This window comes from Phaenicophaeus curvirostris, chromosome 11 (assembly GCF_032191515.1).
Source record: "Phaenicophaeus curvirostris isolate KB17595 chromosome 11, BPBGC_Pcur_1.0, whole genome shotgun sequence".
Classification (NCBI taxonomy): Eukaryota; Metazoa; Chordata; class Aves; order Cuculiformes; family Cuculidae; genus Phaenicophaeus; species Phaenicophaeus curvirostris.
In genome coordinates, this window is record NC_091402.1 from 18152329 (window position 1) to 18175543 (window position 23215).

At 52.7% G+C, this 23215-nt stretch overlaps 1 protein-coding gene across 1 annotated transcript; it reads right to left on the reverse strand.

Moving 5' to 3' along the window:
- Positions 1-361: 361 nt before the first annotated feature.
- On the reverse strand, positions 362-17089 carry ABHD6 (abhydrolase domain containing 6, acylglycerol lipase). Its single transcript, XM_069865419.1, has 10 exons — positions 17025-17089; positions 13049-13118; positions 11223-11366; positions 7667-7823; positions 7160-7273; positions 6802-6934; positions 5372-5529; positions 4508-4562; positions 3353-3453; positions 362-2256 (listed from the first exon to the last, which is right to left on the reverse strand). Exons 3-10 carry the CDS (start codon positions 11339-11341, stop codon positions 2080-2082), a joined length of 1014 nt encoding a protein of 337 aa, XP_069721520.1. The 5' UTR covers positions 11342-11366; positions 13049-13118; positions 17025-17089; the 3' UTR covers positions 362-2079.
- Between the last annotated feature and the right edge of the window lie 6126 nt (positions 17090-23215).

A 23215-nucleotide genomic window follows, 5' to 3' on the forward strand; every position in this document is an offset into this window, starting at 1 on the left:
TATGAATTCAGTAAGGCGTGTAATTACAGCTAAAACTGGTATTTAATACACTGCCACGATTTTCACGAGGATTCTTTGCTCTCAAAACTTAACCCCCCTGCCCCTTGGGGCTTTATTTTGCTTCTTCAGTGTTGAGGGCCTCCTTTTAGTGAAAAAAGCAAAATTCCCGTTGTCTTTGAGGAGGGGAGGCTTGAGCCCAGTCTTCACTTTCACACTATCAAATACTCCTAGAGGCAAAATCTCCATCTCCCAGAAATGCAGAGAGGAAAGAAGAACCAGAGCAAGTTCCCTGTGCCGTGCCTCATCCCACACCACAGGGCCCTTCATCTCCAAAGGGGAAAATAATCATTGCACACTGGACTCTTTAAATCACTAGATTTTAATAGCCATACAAATCCTTTGCATACAGCAATCTGTGGCATTTGAGAAACCATATAGATACCAAACAACTTGTTTTCTGGCTTTTACCACATAAAACTATCAGCAATTTTTTTTTTTTTAATCAACTCCTGGAGTAGAAATACTAACCAAGCAATTAACAGCAAATGCCTAATTTTCTAAAAGAACAATTTCTTCTTCTCTTAAAAAGAGCAGAAAAGCTGATGGGGAGTTTCAGATGTACTTACAGGTCGGGGTGCCTCAGAAAGACGGCGAAGAGATGGCTGTGAGCACCACAAGTGTGCGTACCAGACGGCGCGGGGGCTCCAGCGACACCCAGGGCCAAGCCCCGAGGAGCGCTGGGGGTGATGAAGGGGTGACAGCCGCCTGCTGCTTTGCCTTTGAGAGAACCACGCACCCACCGCCTTGTCCCCCAGCAGCCACGGGTCCTGCTGAGACCAGGACCATCCTTCTCCTCCCGGGACACACAGCGAGGGATCACACCAAGAGGTGCAGGATCCGTCCCCGTACATCACCTTGCAGGCTGCAAAGTGCAGCTTGTCTGCGTTGCCCGTTTCTATCTATAATTTGGCTCGGCCAGGAGTTACGAACCATCAAGAGGACGCAGAAGCACACCACGCGTTTCCACCCCACTGCCCAGAGCCTCGCGGGAGAGCCCTCTCCTCGCCACTCAGCAAGCCCAGGAGCCCACCCCCACGCTAGCTGCAGCCACAAATCGCTCCCACCCCTCACGCCTGGTTTCAGTGATGTCGGCGTTCACAGAATTCACGGAATTCATTAAGAAAAATCATTATTTACATCAACGTGTTCAGCAGCATACGTAGTAGAAGAGCTGAGACGAGAGTTCGCCCGTGTTTGCTGACTCGCACCCTGCCCACGGGCTTATTGCTGACTCAGGCTCAGGGACTGAACCGCTCCAGGCGTTTTCCATTCCTCCGATTCCCACGCTGGGTTGGCGGCGAAGCTGCTGTCTGTCCCCCAAGTTTTCACTCACTACGTTCACCCTCAGGGGGAACCATCCCCCGGGCGATCCCCTGGGCAATGTTAAGGCATTACATATACACAGGAGCTGTTTGGGGATTTAAAAATACCCACTCAAAGTGTAAACATTTTTGCACATAGTCATTGGACTTCCACACATGAAGTTTTCTGTGGTTTTCTGCATAAATCACAAGTTAAGGAGCTACACAAAGAGCACTCGAGAAGACGCCTGGAGCACTGGGGTTCTCTTACAGCACGGCAGCATGCAATGCGACGGACTCTAAGTAGCAGAAATATTGTTAGTCTCAGTCCAGGATGCTTCTTCCTTTCTACATTTCTTAAATAGTTTAGGTAAATGTCATTAAGAACTACGTGCTGGTAACTCGGGTAAGATGGGCAGCTGCATAAGGAGCTTCAGCACACGGCATGGTTAGCGCTTGGTCATTTCAGCTCATTTCTACGTTATCTCTGGGTAGAAAAGGGAGAGATTTGCTTCCATTCCTGTATCTATGGAGGTTGCTCAATAACCCCTAGGTCGCTGTGCCGGCACTGCTATAGGTTTAGGTATCAGTGATTCTGCCTTCCTCAGGGACTTTGGCACATTCACCCCGATTTGTACAAGATCCCTGAGAACTTATCAAAGCTGCAGTACTTTACAATTTAAAAGGCCCAGCGTGGGCACACAGCTCCCCGCCACGCTCATGCTTGCTTCTTGTTGTTGTCCATGCTGTACAGCAGCGCCAGGAACTCCAGGATGAGGTTGGCGGTCTTGCGGGGCCGTTCCACCACCACCGAGTGTCCGCAGTTCTCCAGGATGTACACGTGGCAGTCTGGGATAGCGCTCGCTAAAACACTGGCACCAGAAACATCCAAGACCTGGGCGGCACAGGAAAAAATAGTCACTCCCATGGGCAGAGCTAGGTTTTGCCTCGCACCATAGAAACCCCATCGGAGCTGCCTTTGCAAGTCCAAGTGAGATGCTTGAGCAGGGGTGGGGACACAATCCTCGCAATGCCAGCACTATCCTGTGGTCCCCATGCCTGGGGACAAAGCAGAGAGGCTGCATGGTGCTGGTCTCATAATGTGGTAGGGAAATCTCTTGAAATCATAGAATCACGAGGTTGGAAGAGACCCACTGGATCATCAAGTCCAACCATTCCTATCAAACACTAAACCATGTCCCTCAGCGCCTCGTCCACCCATCCCTTAAACACCTCCAGGGAAGGTGACTCAACCCCCTCCCTGGGCAGCCTCTGCCAGTGCCCAATGACCCTTTCTGTGAAATACTTTTTCCTAATGTCCAGCCTAAACCTCCCCTGGTGGAGCTTGAGGCCATTCCCTCTCGTCCTGTCCCCTGTCACTTGGGAGAAGAGCCCAGCTCCCTCCTCTCCACAACCTCCTTTCAGGTAGTTGTAGAGAGCAATGAGGTCTCCCCTCAGCCTCCTCTTCTCCAGGCTAAACACCCCCAGCTCTCTCAGCTGCTCCTCATAAGGCCTGTTCTCCAGCCCCTTCACCAGCGTCATTGCTCTTCTCTGGACTCGCTCTTGGATGCTTTTTGGCTTCTAGCTCAGTGCAAATACGTCATTGCAAGAAACCGCTTGCACTTTTGCATTTACAGAGCTCTTTGCATGCCTGCAGCTTGTTTCCTCCCACCTCTCTGTTCCCACTCCTCCCTCTGTAACCAGCCCTACACAAGAAATATGGAACAAGAACCAGAAGCTGCGTGTTTTTGCCTCACTGCCTGCCCACAAACAGCACATTTCTCCCCAGTTGCCAGGACAACGCCCTTTGCTGGCACTTTCCTCCTCTCCCCAGCCCTCCCTGGCCCTGTGCTGCCCCACAGCTTTTCACCCAGGGTCCTGAGGAGCCCTTCATGCTAACCGCGCTCAGCTCAGCAGCACAGCCCACGCCGTGTCCCCCCGGGCAGAGATGGGGACAAGATCCCGTGGAGGAGGCGGAGGGGGCTCCATACCTGGTCCTGCTTTCCCCAGATGACCTGCGTCGGTGCTTTGATCTTGCTCATGTTCTCATGGAGAGAATGCCTGGACTTTTCATCCACAATTTCCAAGAACACTAGCGGCGGAAAGAGGAGAATCAGTGCTACAAGGGGGATGTTTCACCTGCCCTTCTCGCAGGGATTCCTGCCAGTGTGCCCTTCAGAGACCCAGGCAGGGGTGATGGAGAGAGATCCAACAGCCTGTCCTCGCAAAGGCTGAGACCTGTGCTGCCACCAAGCCCTCCTGCAGAGAGATCCTCCTCCAAGCCCATCTCCTTATAAATATTAGTACTGTGAGAATTAATTGATAAGTTTTGCTGCAGCTGGTTTGTATGCTTAATTATCTTGTGATATAAATCTGTCTCTCATCAAGAGATACTATGCAGACTTACGCTGTTCTTTGTCTAAAACTAGTATATATACTGAAGGCAAATCCTGGCCAGCTTGCAGTAACAAAGGGTGTGATTTTAACAGGAGTTTAGCCTGTTTACTAGTTGAAACAAGGACAGACCCCTAGCAGGAACAAAGGGCAGACCTGAGCTCACCAAGAGGAGACAAGGAGTAAGGAAATAAGATAAAGAGCATCAGAGGATTCTGAAGACACAAAGGAATGGTGATGTACATTTGAGAGTGGGTGAGGAGTTCTGTGTATGTTTAACCAATATTCCCTGAATATGTAACCAGTGTTTCTGGGAATCTGTATGAACATGTATATCCCACCAGTATAAAACGCCTGTAACCAGCCTTTGCATCATGTCTTTTTAGAAGGGCATCCAATTCAGCACTGAATCGTAAAATAAAAACATTATTGCCTTTGCTTCAAAGTCTTTGTCCTTTTTAATATTTTACCAGTGGATGAGTGTTTCTCACAGCACTAATTAATCCAGCTGGCAGGATGATGGCAAAGCTGCAACTCCATCACCTGTGAGGAGAGCAGCGAGTTGCTACCGGTGACCAAGGCGCATACCCAAATCCATTAACGATGTTGCCTCCTCCCACCCTTAACAAGGCAGCAGAAGGGTGCAGGGGACAGATTGCAGCTGGGGACACGGGGCCAGGGGCAGCCTGTCCCCATGCCCCAGGGATTTGCTGGAACACTTGGCAAGAGGGGCTGCCCCGCCGCACACTTACGTTTCCGGTAAAAATCATTATGTGGGATGCGAACGTCAACAAGGCCTTGGAGAATCTGCAGGGAGAGCAGAGGAGAGATGCTGGGGTGGAGGGAATTCATGCCCCACACGGGGCTGAGCTGCTCAAGAGCACCTGTGAGCACAGGGCAGCCAGGAGAGCATCCCCACCACCCCAATGCCCCTGCACAGCCCAGCCCCAGCATGAGCTCCTTCCCAAGAATGCTTGGCTGTTGCAACCACTCTTAGGTAGCCTGCACTTCAGCAACAAGTATTTTTGTCTTTTATGATGCAAACCCGAATTTCTCCCCCAGGCCAGCTATCCAGAGCCAGCAGGCGCCTCAACCATGACTGTGCTTTTCTTCCTTCTTTTATTCTTCTGCCAAAACAACTCCAAAAAGGTCTTGGCATGACCTTACATTTTTTTCTTACTCTCCAATCAACTCATCCCAGACTTCCTAAGGAAAACCAGCCTAATGGCCAGCCCCTCCCAAAGTTCCTCTTGCCTGACAATGAGGTGATTAACATTTCCATGCCTTTTGCTTAAAAAGCAGCAAACAACCCCCCTCAGAGCCGGACAACAGCTGCCTTAGTTATTTAATGCTTCCTGCCAGCCATATTCAGTAAAAAACTCTTTGACATCCCAGTCCACTGCCAAAGACTTTGCTAGAAGCGGGTTTGAAGGGAAAGTGCTGGAAGGGTGCTGGGAGGGGGGCTGGGAGGTCCTGTCTAGGTGACTGTGGGGATGGCAGCTCTGGCTCTACTTCCAGCACCACCTTGGCTGCCACTATACACACTCAGGGAGAAGAAAACTTCCTAGCTCCAAGTCCCACTTTTCTGACCGTTGCAGCCAGCCCAGGCTTCTCACCTGCTGTGGCACCTTGAAGCGAACGTAGGAGCAAAGTTTCAGCATATCTGCCATCTCCTCAGGTGTTGAGGGAATTAAAGGGATCCTGTCGATGCGTTCGGACTCTTGTAGCTCCCGGAGCTGCTTAATGAACTTGCTGTCAGTGGTACTTGGCAGGCCTGGGTCAAACAAGAAGCAAGGTCGACCAAGAAGCAAGGCACAAGCTAAAACCCAGATGAGACCCCCAACAGCCCCAGCAACCAGAATATTCCTGTACTGGCCTCCCCCAGCCCTGACTCTGGCTTCTTGCCTGCTCACTCATTCAAAAAAAGAAAAAAAAAACCAACATTAAGAAAACAATCTGTAATTGTGCAACCGTAATGTGTACCCAGAGATACCCCAGCCCCCTCCAGCTCCAGGGCTCAACGCCACCGAGCCCACGGGCTGAGATGACACGAGGTACATTCCCCTAGCCATGTAGGAATAATTGGGCAGGAACTATAGCGCTTATTTTTCTGTGGCCAGTAGATACGAATCCCAACACCCGTGCTCAGCCTGCCACAGCACAGGGTGGAACAGAAAACTTCAGAAGCCCCATCCACATGCACTATTGCAGGGAAAGTTCCCCAGCAGCCTAACCCCAAACCCTCTGCAGCCCCCACAAGGAGGTTTCACATCCAGAAACACCAGGCGAGCCAGCCGACACCTCTCCCAGAGAGGAACGGGAGCCTTGCCGCCCCCAGAGCCCCGTAGCTAGGTAACGTTCGCTTTGCTTCACTACTTATTTCTTATCTGGAAGCCACTTTCCTTGTGTGGGAGGGGAAAGGAGCTGCTATAACAACCAGCACGCAGCAAAGCCCTCCCCGCCAGAGAAGCTCCCTGCCAAATCCCCCGTGCTTCTTGCAGCAGGTCACAGCCAGGCTCCTCCAAGCCCCTTGGCCAAGCGGACAGTGGGGCTGGAGAGGATGGTGGGGCTGGAGGAGGGCTGCGTGGGCAGATATATCCCACTGACCCGTGCCCAGCCCTGAAACACTCTTCCACTCGGAGCACCCGAACGTGGGAGGACAGAGCTCTCCAGCTCCCTCAGCCCCAGCTCTCCAGCACGCTGGGGCTCTCAAGAGGCCAGACTGGGACTGGGGAGACTTTTCCTATTGCTGCTTGAGATCCCCCTCCAGAACCCAGAGGCTGCGGATGTGCCATATAAAACGCCTGCCATCTGAAGGGAAAAGTCATTTTCCTCCAGAGCAGGACTTGTCCCATTTGCCCTTGTGCCAGCAGTCAGGACAAGGCTGCGATTTCCTCCTGTGCCCTACAGAGATTTTCAGACTGTACATACAAATTATTTCAAAATGCTTCCACCCTAAAAGCCTATTTCGCTCCCAGCACTGCTCTGGGATCTGCGCTGGCTCTTACTGGCCCTCTCACCGTCTCGCCTCCCCCGCGTTGCCCACCTGCAGGACAGATGAGGGTCAGGCTGCAAATGTCTTCTGGGTACTGAGCAGCATAGACGCCAGCAACGTTTCCCCCCATGGAAGTGCCAACCAGATGAAAGGGCCTTCTGTTCAGCTTGATGCACTCCACAAACTGGCAGGAGAGCAGAAGGACCATTGTTAGGGGACAGAAAGTGACAGCGTGGGATCATTAGAGAAATGAAACTCAAAAGCTTGAGCTTTGTGGCTCTGGCTGCCTGGGAAAGGAGGGAGGAGGGAAGCACGAGGCAGGGTTGACAGGGCTTGGCATCCCTCACGTCCCCACATCCCGCACGTCCCTGCAGCTCCCTGCAGAGGTGAATCAGTGCTGGGGCTTTACCTGGTGTATTCTCTTAGCTTGCCCACTAATAGAGTAATCATCCAAGTCTGAGCGGGTCGTGCCCTCGTGCCCGGGCATGTCAACGCACACCAAGTGCAGGTTCTTCGGCAGGAACTGCAGAAACAAACCAGGGGTGGTTACATTGCAGGGGCACTGCTGTGAAACCCAGGGATGGACACTGGTGACCCTCTCCTCCCAGTAGCCCCTGGTTACTTGCGCACCAGAATAAGTCAGATTATGTACTAAGAATGACATGCCGAGAAACCACAGCCAAGACTTGCTTCCCAAGGAGGAGGCAGGTATGTACTGCTCTCCCTCTGCAGCTCTGCATGTTATAGGGATGAAAGGGATCCAACAAACAATGAACACAGAGCTAAGGATGGTGTTTCTAGCACATTACAGCAATCATCGCATCCCATGCATGCAATCACTGAGTCTTCACACCACCCCCAAGCCCAGGACTGCTGACTCGGAGTAAGTAGCAACATGATAGAAACAGAGTCCCACCTTGACTATGGACAACCACATGTCTTTGTGGGCTGAGAACCCATGTAACATCAGGATGGACGGTCGGTACCCAGGTCTCCCTCTATAGGAATAACAAAACTGATAGTCATCGTAGTTTGCATATCTAACTTGCATACCCAAGGCTCGTCGCCAGTACCTGGAAACAACAAGGAGAAAACAACACCAGTGGGTGAGGCAAGATCAGGGCCCAGCAGCAATATAATCCAAGTTATAAATCCAAACTCAGCCTCACAGTTGCTATTTTGCTAAGGCTGGTTAGATTGTGCTCACACTGTTGCTGCCGTAGGACTAACTAGGACTAATTCTCATCATCTGGTCCCTGGACCAGACCCTGTGCTGACATGTGGTCCCTTACAGGTGCAGTATCGGCAGCTGCTACTCCCACTGCAGATGGCTTGTGGAGATTCTCTGTTAAAAGCTTCTTAAAATACCCTAAATAACTGATTTGGCAATGGAAATGGGCCAAAATAACAACCCTAAAACTGCAAACACCTTGTCATGAGGAGAGGTTCAAGAAAGAGGCAGCAGAAAGGGCAAGGCAGCGTGCGGGATGGACAGGCACTTGTTCCAAGTGGGTAAGGTGGGTCCATCATGGGTTTATTTGGGTACAGTCTTGCAGAAACAGGGAACATGAGCCCACAGACAAGAACATCAGATCCCAGCCAAAATAACCGTATCACCCAGGAGCACCACAGAAACCCAGTTCCCATATACCAATAAGATGATGTTTAAAAACGTGTCTATACACACTCACAGGACCAGGGCAGGGGAACACCATCCTTACACAGGGTCAAACTCCCAGAAGACATCCGGCTAACCCCAGGGAAACCTGTGTTGTTCCTCTGAAAGCAGAGGCAGGCAGCTCCTGCCAGTGCACGCTTGCCGGCTGCTCAAAGAGGATGCCATGAAACTGCCAGCCAGAGGGGACCTGGACAGAGATTATCGGTGACACTTTGGACACATGATGTGTACGTGCAGCCCAAGACGGAGCAGCCGGCTTGCTTTCTCTGTATTTCCCCCATGCTCACACGCAACCCTCCTCAGGACAATTACCAGGCTACTCCTGATGGCCAAGATACTGGCAAATACTTTTCTGTGCGATATCAGAATTTATTCAAGAGACAAAAGCAAGGTCACAAACGCTGCTGGGCTGTCTTAGCTCTCTGCCCACTCAAAGCTTATGCATAGCGCAATCCTCTTTTAGCATAATCCCTTTGTGGAGGGAGTTAGTGACACTTAAGCAGCATCTCGGCTCTGTGCTGGTCCTACAAGGAGAGGTGAATTTCTCCCTGAATAAGTGTCTTAAGAGTCCTCGCCTCAAAGGCACCGGTGTAAACTACTGATGGGCAAGATGATAACATTTTTAGCAACTGATCCTAATGGATCACTTCAGCAGAAGGCAAAATAATCTGTGCAAAGCTGAACTGATCCCTCGCAAGGTGTTAACGCGCTTAGTGGCAGCGGCTAAACTGATTAACCCCCAGTGGCAGAGCAGGCTCTGGGGCTGGGTCAGCCCTGGACCTCACACCCGGCAGGGAGGCGCATTAGCAGCAAGGGAGGGAGCTCGGTCATCGGTGGCAGGAGCCCTGCATGACCCTTGGCTGCACCAGCTAAGGACACGCAGACCAGCAGCGAGGAGGAGGAAGGCGGCAGCGAGCGATGGGAGAAGCATCCCAGGGTCCTCCGCAGCGCAGTGTGGCAAAGCTGGGGCTGTGCAGGGCTGAAAGGGAGGGCAGCCCCCTCTCTCCTGCCTTTACTGATGGGGAAACACAATGATTTCGCCCCAAAAAACCTGCCTCTCAAAGAAGCAAATAGGAAAGGAAGAGTGAAGGGCAAACCCAAAGTTCTTGCCCACTGTCCCTAAGAAAAAAGGTGCCCATGAAACACTGAACATCACAGTTACTCCTGCAAGGTGTCAGTGTTGCCAGAAATGCTGGAAGAGAGAGAGATGGGGGTATGTGCTCTCCAAAATAAAAGAGCCCTGCTGTTCTCTGCTCACACAGTCCTTCCTTCAGTGGAACAGACACCAACATATCCATGGTGTAATTCCACTGACCCCTTGGCTTGCAACCCCAAAGGACAAGGCAGCAGGGTCTTCTCTTACCTCCCATTCAACCTGCTTCTCAACACTCCTGGCATCAGCCCTTTGTGCTTCCTTCACCCTGTTCTGCCATCTCAGCCTGCAGCCCCTGAAGGCTTCGACTACTCTTGCTCTGCTGTGGAGTGGCAGCATTCCTCCACCAATCCTCCCCTGAACCTGAGCCCATCGGGGTACTCCCTGGCTTCCACAGCCGCTCATACACCCAAAATAAAATAAACCCCTTTCGCTGACAAACCTAGTGCTGTCTGGACCTGCCCCGGGCAGCAACTTGTTTATCCCTGGGGCAGGAGGCTGCCACCCCACCAGCTCACATTTGCAGAGCGATGTTTGGCTTTGCAGCTCCCCATGCAATGCAAAACAGGAAGAAATTCTCCTGCGCTGACCCAGCCACTGGGGATTTCATCACACGCTCCCCTCCTCTCTCAGCCCCCAGATGCTGTGATTAAAAGGCTGCTGAGAAATGCACCATTAGAAAAACAGGCTTCATCACGCTGCTGCATCTGAGAGCAGGGGTGGGCTAACGTCCTGCTCTCACAGGAGGTCACTTTGATTTGGGAACACCCCGTGAGCAAAGCTGCAAGGAGCCACCATCTGCCAGCAGCACGTGAGGACTGCCTGCTGCGCTGCTGCTGCCCGTGCCGGACAATGAGAGGCTGCCCCAGCTTCTGAAGGGAGTGTTATTCCAGCTTTCCTCTGCAACAAACCAGGCAGGAAAGCTGCCAGTGTGCTTATCACTGATTTCCAGGGACAGATGAGGACTGAAGGACATAGTGCCTGCCTCCCAGTTTCAGCAAGGATGAGATGCAAATGGGTAAGGAAAAGCACCTCTCCATCTTCTCTGGCGCTCCAGCCCAGAAGTGAGGTGGGGGAGAATGAGAAAAGCCTCATCTGGAATTACTAGCGAGAGAAAAGCCCCCGCCTGCTGAGCAGGGTGTTAACCAGGAGGAAGTGTGTGAGCCTGGGGAGCTGCAGCAAAGCTGAGGACACCCACGCCGATTGCCTCACGGATGAGGTGGGAGGTCACCTGCATGCCTGCCAGGCTGGGAGATACACAACAATGGTTGAGCTTTTCCCTGCTGCGGTCACGTCCTTAGGGGAAACAGCCAGAAAGCTTCAAACACCACCCTGGGACAGCAAGATGCCAGCAGCCCAGCTGAGGCTACCCCAGCAGACATAAGCCTCAGCAGTAAAAATGCAATAAGAAAATGCCATTTTCTTCTTCCATGGATGCTTAAAGCTCTACACAGCTGGTATGCCCTTGGAAAACCCACCTCACTTGCTCCTATCACCACTGCTCATCTCTGTCCATGCTGCCTTGCTGCCCTTGCTCTTTGCAATAAGCCCTGTGCACCTGCGTGTGCGCAGGGACCTGCTGGGGACCAGCAGTAATTCCATCCCTGGCTAAAATGAGGGCAGCCAGGCTAATGAACTCACCAGTAGTAGATGCGGATGAGCGCTGAGGGCCAGAGGAGGAAGGAAGCCACAAAGGCAAGGATGGGGATGGCCAGGGTGCCACCAGCAATGACAAACATGTTCAGCACATCCAGGTCCATGCTGCTCTTCACTGCCCAGCTTCACCTGCCCACAATTAGGGGAGGATCAGAGATTAAACACCAGAAACTATGACAAGTCAACGCTAAATGAGATCTCTGCAGCCAGGGAGGAGAAGGAAGTGGCCGAGCGAAAGGCAGAGGAAAACACTCAGGAGTGTAGCAAAGTCTTTTTCAAATTTAAAACTCGATTATTTCTTCTGACTCCTTAATGGATCCAATTATTGCAATTATCCTCTCAGGAGGGCACATCTCTTAACAGGCATGGACCGTGTCCTGGGCAATGGGGTGCAATGTGGTCCTTGGGGGGCTTTGCAGATGAGGAAGCACAGCACCCCCATGGGTGCAGGTAGCCTTCTTCCCCTTGATGGGTGCAGGCAGGGCTGCCTTAACACAGGCTCTGTGCTGCTTTTTTGGAGGCAGGCATCCAGCTCCCCCGCCCCCTGCCCAATCCCAAATCCCCAGCACACAACCACTGACCTAGAACTGATGGCTTGAGCCTGGCTCTCATTACTGCTCCACACAGGCACCAACTAATCAAGGGAGCAGAGCCTATTAATGGGCTGGGGAAATGAAGGAAACAACCTGGCAGGGCGCTCTTTGGCAACCTGCCTTTATCAGAGAAATATTCATCCCCACCCCCACGTCCTTGCTCCTGTTTCACTGGGTGTTTTGCACTTGCTGTTGATCACACATCCCTATCCCCTGTCCCGAGCATCCTTCAGACAAATCTCAGGGGTGGCAGGTGGAGAATGCAGGGTGCAAGGAGGAGCTCTCCCACAACACCGCACTCGACCCTGAACTCGCCCCACCACAGGCAGCTGGGATATATTTTTCTCATTAAGAGATTAAACCCTGTCACACACAGACACATCTCCTCTAATTCCTCCTGCTAACCAACTTACGCCTCGCCCTTTCCTCGGCACTAGCTCTGTAATCACACAATTTATAAAACGAAACCTCCTCAATGCCTGCCTCCCCGCCAGCCATCCCCTCCCATCACCACCACTACATTTCTCTGTGCCAGGACAGCAGATTTATTTCTGCTTCCTGCAAGACCCAGGGTAGTGTGGGGCACGTTCTACGAAGAAGCAGCTCTGCCGGGAAGCAGGAACAGAATCGCCGCTGTCACATCCTCTCCCTCTCCAACACTGTCACTCTGGATCACATCAAACCCCAACATTACACAGGACCAAGAAAAATGGTTTACAGAACCTCCAAAGCAACAGCCAGCTTTGCTCTCTTCCCCGAGGGAAAATCACAGAAATTTGAGGAATACTGCAAATATTTCCCCCAAGCACCTCCTTAATAAAGCTAAACCTCATTTCCTTCTTCAAGCCTCAACAACACACCGTTATTCGTTTAATTAACATTTTGTAGAAAGATCTTTGATATCTGCACGGCTTGTTCAGAGAGAACAACAGACAAATTTGCACAAGAGACAAATTTCGTACGTGAGAGCAAGGCTGCATCGGAGCCCACCTAAGAGCATTTGCTGCCTTACACCCTGTCACTAAAAATAAGGAAGAAATTAAGCACAGAAAATCACATTATCCTCGTCAGTGATGTGTGACAACACAAGGTTGCAGCTAGGGAAAAGCGTGGGGCAGGTGGATCCCCTGTGCTCCAGGGCATGGGGTCACCACATCCACCTCCGCGCCGCTCTTGGAAAACAGAACAAGGAGAAAGCCTTTAAAAAGCCCAGCTTACTTTGTAGAGATCCCTTCCTCCTCTCAGCACAGATCCAGCTCGCTGTGGGTGGTGGCAGCGTTTCAAAACACTGTTGGAAGAGGGAGAAAAAAAAAAAAAAAAGGTTAAAATTGCACTCCTGCTTTTTTATTTCCTCCTTTCAGCCTCAGCAGCCAGGCGAGACAGTGAGTTTGGGGGTATTTAAGCCACTGGCTTCCCTTCAAGATGCTTCATCTTCACCTTCTGGCCAGCCTTTCCCCTGTTTATGTAAATACAGGCTTTTATGCAATAAAGCCAAAGGAGGGCACTTGTTCCAAGCCAGAACAAAGTGCAAGCTGCCATCGGAGACGAAGCGAAAGGCAGCGTGACACAGCGGGGAGAGGCGATGCCAGCAGCCCCCACCGCGGCAGGGCTGCGCGGCACCCAGCGAAGCGGGGCTCACGGTTGCGCTTCGGATGATTACAGTTATTAGAAGAAAGCCAGCTAAGCTCCTTCCCATCCCCTTCCTCTTCGTCTTAAATGTAATTTTCTAAAAGCTCTCAGTGCCTCCCCCTCTCCGAGCCTTCCCTGCGTGAGTTGGGCTGAAGCGCAGTGCAGCCGCAGGAAATTACTGGAGAGGCAGGAAAACGCTGGCCTGAGCTCGCTGCAGCTTTGGGCTGGAGAAATTCAAGCTGGAGGTGCAGTGGGAACACCAGAGCACCCCCTGCACGAGCGCTGAGGGCTGCTTGGAAGGAGAAAATCCCCCAGAGAGCCTCCCTGCTGTTGCTGCGGGGCTGCAGGTGCCCGGGGGATGCTCCTTGGCCCCATCACGCCAGGGCGTTTCGGGAGGGCCGTGGCAGATACCGCTCACCACGTGAGCTGCGCCATCCAATGCTGGCCACGCGCACCCAGCAAGCCTCGCTCGGGGCCCCTCCTGGCCATGGGTGCCGCGGGCAGAGGGCAACAGGGGAGCCCCGCGGCACAGGCGAGACTCCTTCTGCGTGGGCAGAGCATCACCCATCACCCCTGTAGCTGCCCACGATGGAGGCATCAGGGAGCAAAAACACCAGCAAGCCCAGCTCTGCGGTTGGGGGCAGTCACCGTCACCCCATCCCCAGCACCCCCAGCCTCAGAAAGCCACCCTGCAGCACTGGGGGGATGTCAGCACGCCAAAGCCGCGTGTGAGAAACTGTGGTGCTGGCCTCTCGCAATGATGCTTTGCCCAAAGGATGAGCACAGAGTCATAGAATCACCAGGTTGGAAGAGACCCACCGGATCATGAGTCCAACCATTCCTACCAACCACTAAACCATGCCCCTCAGCACCTCGTCCACCCACCTTTTAAACACCTCCAAGGAAAGTGACTCAGCCACCTCCCTGGGCAGCCTCTGCCAGTGCCCAGTGACCCTTTCCGTGAAAAATGTTTTCCTAATGTCCAGCCTAAACCTCCCCTGGTGGATCTTGAGGCCATTCCCTCTCATCCTGTCCCCTGTCACTTGGGAGAAGAGGCCAGCACCCTCCTCTCCACAACCTCCCTTCAGGATACCAGGGGTAGGAACAGGCAGCGTCACCCCAGGACCCAGCACAGCCCTTTGCTACCAGCTAGAGGGCTTAAAAATAAAAGCTAGCACTCTGGTAATAGCTGTAAGCCTTCAGGCCACAGCTCATCCATCACTTTGAGGTGCCCTGTGACCAAGTGTCACAATAAATGGCCACAAGTATTGCTACTGCCTCTTGGAAGGATCTCCAAGTACCTCATAAATTAACTTGCAAAACATCAATTAGGCAAGCCCGGTGTCATTTGGTTGCAACAGTGATAAGGCCAAGTGGGATGCACAAGCCTGGAAGGGGATGGATTGCCAAACCAGGAATACTGGCTCCCAATACCAGCTCCCACAGCAGCAGCTGATCCGCAGGCAGCAACCACTGCAGCCTCGCACCCATTCGAGGTCTCTCCCAGGTAATGGGATGGATGGACCCAGGGCAGGTGCTGCAGGGAGGCTCCACATCTCCACTGCCCTCCTAATTCCTCCCTTGCACCAAATTCAAGCAGGTGCCTCATCACCTGCAAAAGGAGGGGCCAAGGGGCAGGAGGGGCCAAGGGGCAGGAGGGGCCAAGGGGCAGGAGGGGCCAAGGGGCAGGAGGGGCCAAGGGGCAGGAGGGGCCAAGGGGCAGGAGGGGGCTGTGTGTTGCTAAAGAGGACAGCACATTGATGACAGTCCCCAGGGCCACTGGCCAAAGGGACAATAAATCACTGTGAGCAAGGTTTGAATCTGCATCAGTATCTTTCAAGCACTGTGGGTCACACCAGGGAGGCTGGAGAAGACCCAGTGGTGGAGCTCAGGTGTATATATTGATTTTTTTTCCAAGCCCCACATGAGATGCAGCAAAAGCAGCACACCCCAGCGTGTGGGATGAAAAAAATGCATCTAACTCACTTGCGTACACACACAAAGCAATCCCACAAATGTAAAAGCAGCTCAGCTTGTTACCCAGGGAGACGGGAGGCTCTCACCAGGATCAGCATCTCTTACAGAGCAGGTCTCAGAACTAAGCAAGCTCTCTGTACCTGGGGGTAACGTTGGGGGGCTGCGACACAAAAGCCTTCACAAGGCAGAGGGGCTCAGCTGGGAAGGGGGAGCAGCAGCAAACGCGCTGGGCAGCCCTGTGCAAGGCCAAGGAGGGTTGTCACCATGAAGTGATCGCACTTGCACGCTTTACTGCCCAGAGGTACCAAAATTCCAGCACAAAGGTTGTATGGGACTGTGCTGGCTGCAAAACCAGAGCTGCTGCCCTGCCCGGGATGTTTTAGTTCCCACTCACTGTGGGGACTTGAAGAACTCCAAACAGCTGAAAGCAAAGCAGCACATTGAGGCACCCTTTAATTTTTTTGGAGAGCAGGAGAAGAAATACCAACCAGTTTTAAGATCCCGTTGAAGAAACAGGGGGTTTTGACAGGTCTCTGGCCCAGAAACCCTGACTCCCACCACTAACTGTGCAAGAAAACAAACACCAAACATGTAAGCGAGAGCCATTCTCCTTGGAAACTGCCTCCCCTCTTAGCATCCTCAGCAGCCAGAAAAGTAATATTGACCATAAACGACAATATAACTAATATTACGGTGCGTTTTGCAGCGCTATCTTTTAGATGCCCATCACGGTGAAGCTATAACTTAAAATCTATGGACATTTAAAAGGTCTCTGCCCATCAGCCGGCCAGCTCTCAATCTAAATGCAGCCTCCAGAGGGCCGGGAGTAGGAAACGCGCCCTTTCACCTTCATTTATTTATAGAGGGGAGAAATGAGATCATGAGTTCTGCAGCACCGTTCCCCGAGGCTCTTTGCATCCGTGCAAGAGGGTTTCGTGAGCGTGAGGAGCCGAGGCCAGGCTGCCCCCCCCACCCCGGGCTGGGGACACACGGCGAGGGGGACACTGCCGGCCGGCCTGGGGACACGGCAGCCGCACAGCACGACTGGTTGAGCAATTCAGAACGTGCCTGGGCTCCCTCACCCCCGCCACCACCCTCCCCACCGCCATCCCTCCCCCCCCCGCCCCGAGGATGCTCGGTACACCCTGTGTCACGAGTGCGCCCGGGCTCAGCCCCCCCCGGGGTGGGAAAGCGATCGGGAGGGATGGGGTAGGGGTACGGGGGTCACCTCCGAACCCCCTCTTCATAAACACAGCCCCTCCCCCCGCCAGAGCATCCTCCTCCAGCAAAATGATGGCATCCTCCAGAGCGGCAGATGAGATGCAGCGCCGCTCTCCTCCTCTCCGTGCCCCCATTTTCCCATTATTTCGGGGGCACATTTAAGGCAAATTAATTCAATCTTACATATATATTTCTATTCGAAACGATTTCTTGCGTTTTGGCTCTCCCTCCCCACCCCCAGCGATGGAACGGGGCGGGGGGCTGGGAGGTGAGGACCATTCGCCGCTCGGGCTCCTCGCCCCGCTCCCCCCCGGCGCCGGCATCGCTACCGTGAGCCCCGCATCCCCCCCCCCACCCCGCATCTCACCGTGCCGAGCCGAGCCGAGCCGAGCCCGGCCGGGCCGCGATGGCAGCGCGGAGCGATGGAAACGCGACGGCTCCGCTGCGCCCTCCTTCCCTCCCGGCTCCGCGGGGGCGCAGCGGAGCGCGGCGGAGAGGGGGGCGGGGGAGGCGGGGGGCTGGGGGTGGGCAGGGGCAGGAAAAGGGGGGGGGGGGAAGAGGTTTGGGGCGCGATAGGGCTGCAGGGAGGGGTAAAACAGGGGTGCAAAGGGGCTCCCATGGGGGTGCAATAGAGCTGAGATTGGAATTCAAAGCGGGGGTGCACTAGGGCTGCAGGGGTGCAAGAGTGGGGGCATAAAGGGGCTCCCATGGGGCTGCAAGGGGGGCTGCGATGGAGCTGTGATGGGAATTGAAAAGGGGGAAGCGGTGGGGCTGCAGGGGTGCAAGTAGGATAAAGCAGGGGTGCAAGAGTTGGGGCATAAAGGGGCTCCCATGGGGGTGAAATAGAGCTGAGATTGGAATTCAAAGGGGGGGTGCACTAGGGCTGCAGGGGTGCAAGAGTGGGGGCATAAAGACGCTTCCGTGGGGGTGGAAAGGGGGCTGCAATGGAGCTGTGATGGGAATTGAAAGGGGGGAAGTGGTGAGGCTGCAGGGGGGTGAGTAGGATAAAGCAGGGGTGCAAGTGTGGGGGCATAAAGGGGCTTCCATGGGGATGCAAGGGGGGTGCAAGGGGGTTGGAAAGGGGGTTACAATGGAATACAGTGCAAAAGGGCTGCAGGGCATCTACAGGGGTGAGAAATATGTGATAAAAGTTCAGTGGAGGTGCAAGGGGGGATGGAATGGAGATAAAACAGGGGTGAAAGGTGGGGGGACACAGTGGCACCTCAATGGGGGTGCATAAGGGGGACACAACAAGAGAATGGAGGGGATGCAAAGAAGGATACCACAGGGGTGCGGGGGGGGGCACTGCAGTGGGGTGCAAAGTGAGTGTGAAGGGGACACAACAAGGAGAGAGAGTGCTGCAATGATGTTGCGACAAGGATACGAGGGGGATACAGCAGGAGTACAAGGCAGCAGTATTGGGGTAGAGTGAGGATGCTCAGGGGGATTCAATGACACTAGTGGGGCACAAGGCTGTAATGGAGACGCAATGCCACGGGGGAGCAGAGGGGAGGCATGACAGGGGTGCAAGGGGGAACACAACACCGCAGGATGCAATGCTGCTGCAACAGGAGCACAACAGGAATGTAAGGGAATATGCAAAGGAGACATAGCAGGGATACAAGGAGGATGCCATGAGGCTACAGAAGTTGTACAATGGGGTTGCCATGGGGATGAAACAGGGATAAAAAAATAAAGAAGTGCGATATGGCTGCAATAGGGTTTCAACAGGGAGATACAAGGGTGGATACAACAGGGATATAAAGGGAATGCAGTATAACTGCCACAGAGGTAAAGGGGGATGCATTGCTGCATCCAGGCACCATCCTTACAGCAGGCCTGGGAGTGAGATTGGGGATAGCCTGTTCCTTTCCCAGGTCCTGGGGTGGGGCTGCAATCAGGGAGCACAGAGCTCTGCCACTCTCGCTGTGGAAAGTGTACAAATGTTGAAATCGGAACGTCCCACTGATAACTTTTACACCTGAAACAGTTTTTTAAGCCTGCCATTTAGGTTACAAACCCAGTTACCTGCCTTCTCTTCCCAACTGATGACACTGCTCTCACGAGCTGCGTTTCAACCTGCATTTAAAATCTACTCTGATTTTTCCTAAACTGCCATCCAAATCCTTTTGCTTTAAGCAAATTTACTTTCATTCCCCCTGGGTCACATATCAGCTTGGTATGCAGCTTGAAGATATGCCCAGAAATATGAGAAAACTCAATTAAATTGGAAATGAGATCAGCTCCTAAGTAAATGCAAGCAAATTGGGTCAAATCCTCTCTGCATCTGTGCTTTGATAAAGGATGTCCCTTTGGTCTGGTGGGCTGGGAGAACTGAGAGGAGAACTGGTGTAAAGAAAGGGCTTTCCAGGTCACGGTTTGCTACGATAACTAAAAGCTTTTGGTAAGTTGAGCCATCAGAAGAGATTTATAACTGAAACTGAGGGGTTTAGGTGGCCCAGTGAAGGCAAAGCACAGCTTTCTGCAGGTGTTTTTGGGTTTCCTTTGAAGAGATTCCCAGCAAACCTAGCTGAAGCAAAGACGAGCTTCCACTAAGGTGACCTAAGCAGACATGGGAGGCATTTCACAAGCCTTTACATGCTGCCTGCTGTCATATTTGTTCACTCAACTTTCACGTGCGCAGCTCTAGGCTCGCACGGGACACGTGCAGGGCAGTGCTGACTCACGCCAGGGATGCATTACCCACTGGGGGGGGTGGTTAGTCCAAGTCACCTGCTGGGAACACCCTTGGAAATAGTCATAACAAGCGATGCTTCTTAAAATAGTGAAGCTGAAGAAGAGACCTGTAGTGGTTTTATGTTAAAAAGGCATGAGCTAGCAGAGGAACATGTTCTTGCAATCCTTGCATAGGCACGTAGCCATGGAGAAGAGTCACCAAGTGTCTCCTTTGGTGGTGGTGGGGAAGAGAGGGATCTTCAGGGCTCTCCTGTGCCAGCCACCACTAGGACAAGGCCACAGCTTCACTAAGTCACAGCCGCAGTGAAGCATCTGGCAGCACCACGATGACTTTGCCAGGCAGGAGCCAAGGTCGCTCCTCTGCCCATCACAGTGGGGAAGACCTTGGGCTCTCCAGGTGGCACAGAGGTCATGGGGGACCGCAGGGCAGGACTGGGCTCCCTGTCCCTGCAGAAAGCAGGTGAGCCCTGGGCTTAAGGCAAAACCCCCAGTGGATCGCACGGTACCTCCTGCGCTGACCTGCCCCACAGGCTGCATTTCTCCTCTCAGCCCACACACACAGCCCATCCCGCAGCTGCAGCAGCTGACGAGGAACAGTCACTCCTGCGTCACCCTCCAAGGCTGCCGGCGTTTCACAGCGCAGCACCAGCTGTCACAGCCGAAAATTCCTCATTCTTAATGCCAGTGTCAGGAGCAAGGCTTCCCCTGGCACAGGAGAACAGCTTTTGTGCTGTGAGCCGGGCAGGGGGTGACTTATCATCCAGTTAGAAACAAAATGCCTTTCTAAATCAGAGTAGCCACAGGGGTGGGTTGGGGGGAATTAAAACCCAGAATTAGCTGTCCTAAGTGCCCAGAGATAAGGCAGCGAGGCTTTCACATAAACTGTCTTGTTTTTCATAGGAAGGTGGAGGCTCTGGCTGGATTCAGGCCAGGGTAGCTGTGGATAACTGATACTTTGGCCTCACCAAGCTGAGGCACAGCATTGCTCCACCAGATGAAAGGTTTCCACACTGTGTTCCACTGCCGGGTGACAAATCCCACGGTGGGATTGTTTGCAACCACAAGTGATGGCATGGCACCTGGGCAAAGTGAATCACCTTCCCAAGGTGACTCATCCCCTTCTATTTCCACTCACAATGCTGTGAGCAATCCTGGGGACTCTGGGGTGGAAGGGAGCTGGGCACAGCCCCACAGCCTATGCGTGGGACCTGCTGTTGAGGAACACCTCGCCATGCCCCCAAGCAGAGGGCAATTTTGATGATAGTCAGGTCCCAAACCTCACCCTCCAGGGCAGGGATAAGGTCTCAGCTCACCCCAGTCTGCAAACAGAAGCTCTCAGGTAGCACAAGGGTAAGTAATGCCTCTAGGCACCGCTTCGGGCATGAGGAATGATGGAGCATCTTCATTGCACAACCTGTGACAAACACAGGAACAAATGCTCCTAATTTCTAAAACATTATAAAGCAAGACCTATTTGCCTGTTAACAGCTTTAAATAATACTTTCTTACCTCTACAAAGTTAACGCTCGCATTACACACATTTTAATGACATCTTTAACTGCTAACAACATCGTCACAAAACACTGCATATTTTCTGGCTGCGATATCTTTATGGAGGCGTAACTTCAAAGTCTTGTCTAATTGTCATGCGTCAAAGCCTGTTTTTCAGATTACCCTGTGCTCTCCTTCATCTCAGCTAAGTGGCCTCGTTCAAGAAACCGAAAACATGATAAGGCATTTTTCCTTGAACTGCTTTAGCAGGCAGGCTTGCACGCTTAAACCGCTACTCGAACAATATTGGCACATTAAGTTGAAAAAGAAAACCCTAGCAAACTGCTGCACCAGCAAAAGATTTATGGCCTGACAGTAATCTGTGAAGTAGAACATGTACCTTCCAAAATTATAAACAAAGATTAAGTATCAAAGAGGACACCAATGATTCAAAACATACCACGTATCTTGCACAACAGATATTTTTTTAACCTTCAATTATAGTGAGTTTCCAGAGGGTCACACCAGGACACTTGTCACCATCAGAGTGACACAAGCCACTTCCCAAATGACCATATTTGGTCTGTAGCCCAACTGTGACCTTTAGCAACATGAAATGGCCTTAGAGCATTGGCTACTTATTAACTTGAGATTCCAGGAGACTGCAATAAAATACTCTGCCTGATAGTTGTGATAAGGCCACTAGGAGACCAAAGGTCCTTTCATTTGCCCAAAGGAATCTACTTTTATGGCGATGTTGGTGACTTTGGAGCTGGTCCTTCCTGCTTCTCCCAGAGACCTCCCTTTACCACAGCGGATGTTGACAAAGCCACAGTTTGGGTAAAAATGATAAAAACAGAGAAACATAGAATACCTTAAAGCCTGGCACAGGGGAAAGGGAGCATATGAGACGCTTGCTTGGAAAACAGGGCTATGGTGGCACCTGCACTGCCCCCTCACACCAGAGCATCACCCTTTGCCCACGGTGCCAGCACTTCCACAGACCGCACGCTCCCCTTTGGATCCCTTTCAGATCCTGAGCAAAGCTCCAGGGCAACCTCATGTTCCAGGGATGCCCCCTCAAGTATTCTGTGATTCATTCTTCCCTTCGAGCCTAGAACAGGCTTCCTCTAGCAGAGCAGAAGGGGATGTGGGCTTGACCACAGTCTTTCTCTGCAACCCTCCCCAGGAGGTACAGGAAACGTCAGTGATCCTCTCAGTTCATCTCTGCCAACAAAAACAAAGCCACGGGTGCTCCATGAGGCAGCCCTCTGGCTGAAAGGAAGCAGCTGTGCATGGGGGGAGAGGAGGAACTCCCATCTTGCTGCTAGTCCCTTATAGCCTCACTGTCCCATGAGGACCCTAAACAAACACACAACAAGGTGATGCATCCCACCCCAACCATCCCTTGGCACCTTCTTGGGACTTGGAAGATGATGAAGGGCTGAATGGTAGCTCGAGAGATAGCAACACACCAGCTGAACCCACTACACATCCAACATAGGGTGTCAGCAAAGCTTGGCCGAAGGACCATCAGGAGGAGCGAGCAGGGCCTGGCAGCACATACCCAATCCTCTGAGCTCTTGCCCAAGCTGGCTGTGGCATTGCCTGCAGCCTCACCACCTGCCTCTTCTCCCCTGGGAAGCAGAGGAAGCTGAGGAGGGGCTTTATTAGGGAACAGCCCGCAGGTGCTGCTCGGCTGCAGGTGGTATCCCTCACCCAGCATCACTCAGAGTAGGAGCAAAAACCCAACCCACGTTGGTTTCACGCTCTTTTGCAAGATCAGGACAGCCCTGAACTGGCAGGGCTCACAAACCCATATCGAGCGAGCTTTATGTCCTGATAAGAAGCAAAGAGTACATGCATAGAAAATGCAGTAAACAGAGAGATAAAGCAGTGCAGAATGGAGTATGAACTCCCTGCGTCCACCCCAATGGGTCACCTTGCTGCTACCTGTCCCTGGGGAGAGTGGCTCTGCCTGTCCTGCTGATAACGCCTGGGATGGAGAGGAAAGGGGAGGCTGATAAGCAAGCAATTCTGGACACAAACACGGCGGGCCCCTTCAGTTCAGGATTAAGGATCCAATAGCCACCACAATAAACATTTGCTTTTTGACACAAGTGCAGCCAAAGTGAGCCTGGTTTTGTGGGGGAGCTCTGGGTTTTGACGACTCTGACCCTGTAGGAACTTGGCCCTGTCCCAGCACTGCTCTGGGTGGTCCTGACTGGTACCCAGGTATGCAGGCATCCCACAGCCAGTGCCTCTCTGTGGGGAGGATGCTGGGATCTGGAGGAATCATAGAATCATAGAATTACCAGGTTGGAAAAGACCTCCAGGATCATCAAGTCCAACCATTCCTATCAATTACTA

What these genes read in the sequence shown, in the direction of transcription:
- ABHD6 (XM_069865419.1), bottom strand. Translation starts at nt 11,341, where the DNA reads ATGGACCTGGATGTGCTGAACATGTTTGTCATTGCTGGTGGCACCCTG. An exon ending in CTCATCCGCATCTACTACTG is followed by an intron (nt 7,824 to 11,222) that starts GTGAGTTCATTA and finishes TGTTGTTTCCAG; the next exon opens with GTACTGGCGACGAGCCTTGG. An exon ending in TGTGGTTGTCCATAGTCAAG is followed by an intron (nt 7,274 to 7,666) that starts GTGGGACTCTGT and finishes TTGTTTCTGCAG; the next exon opens with TTCCTGCCGAAGAACCTGCA.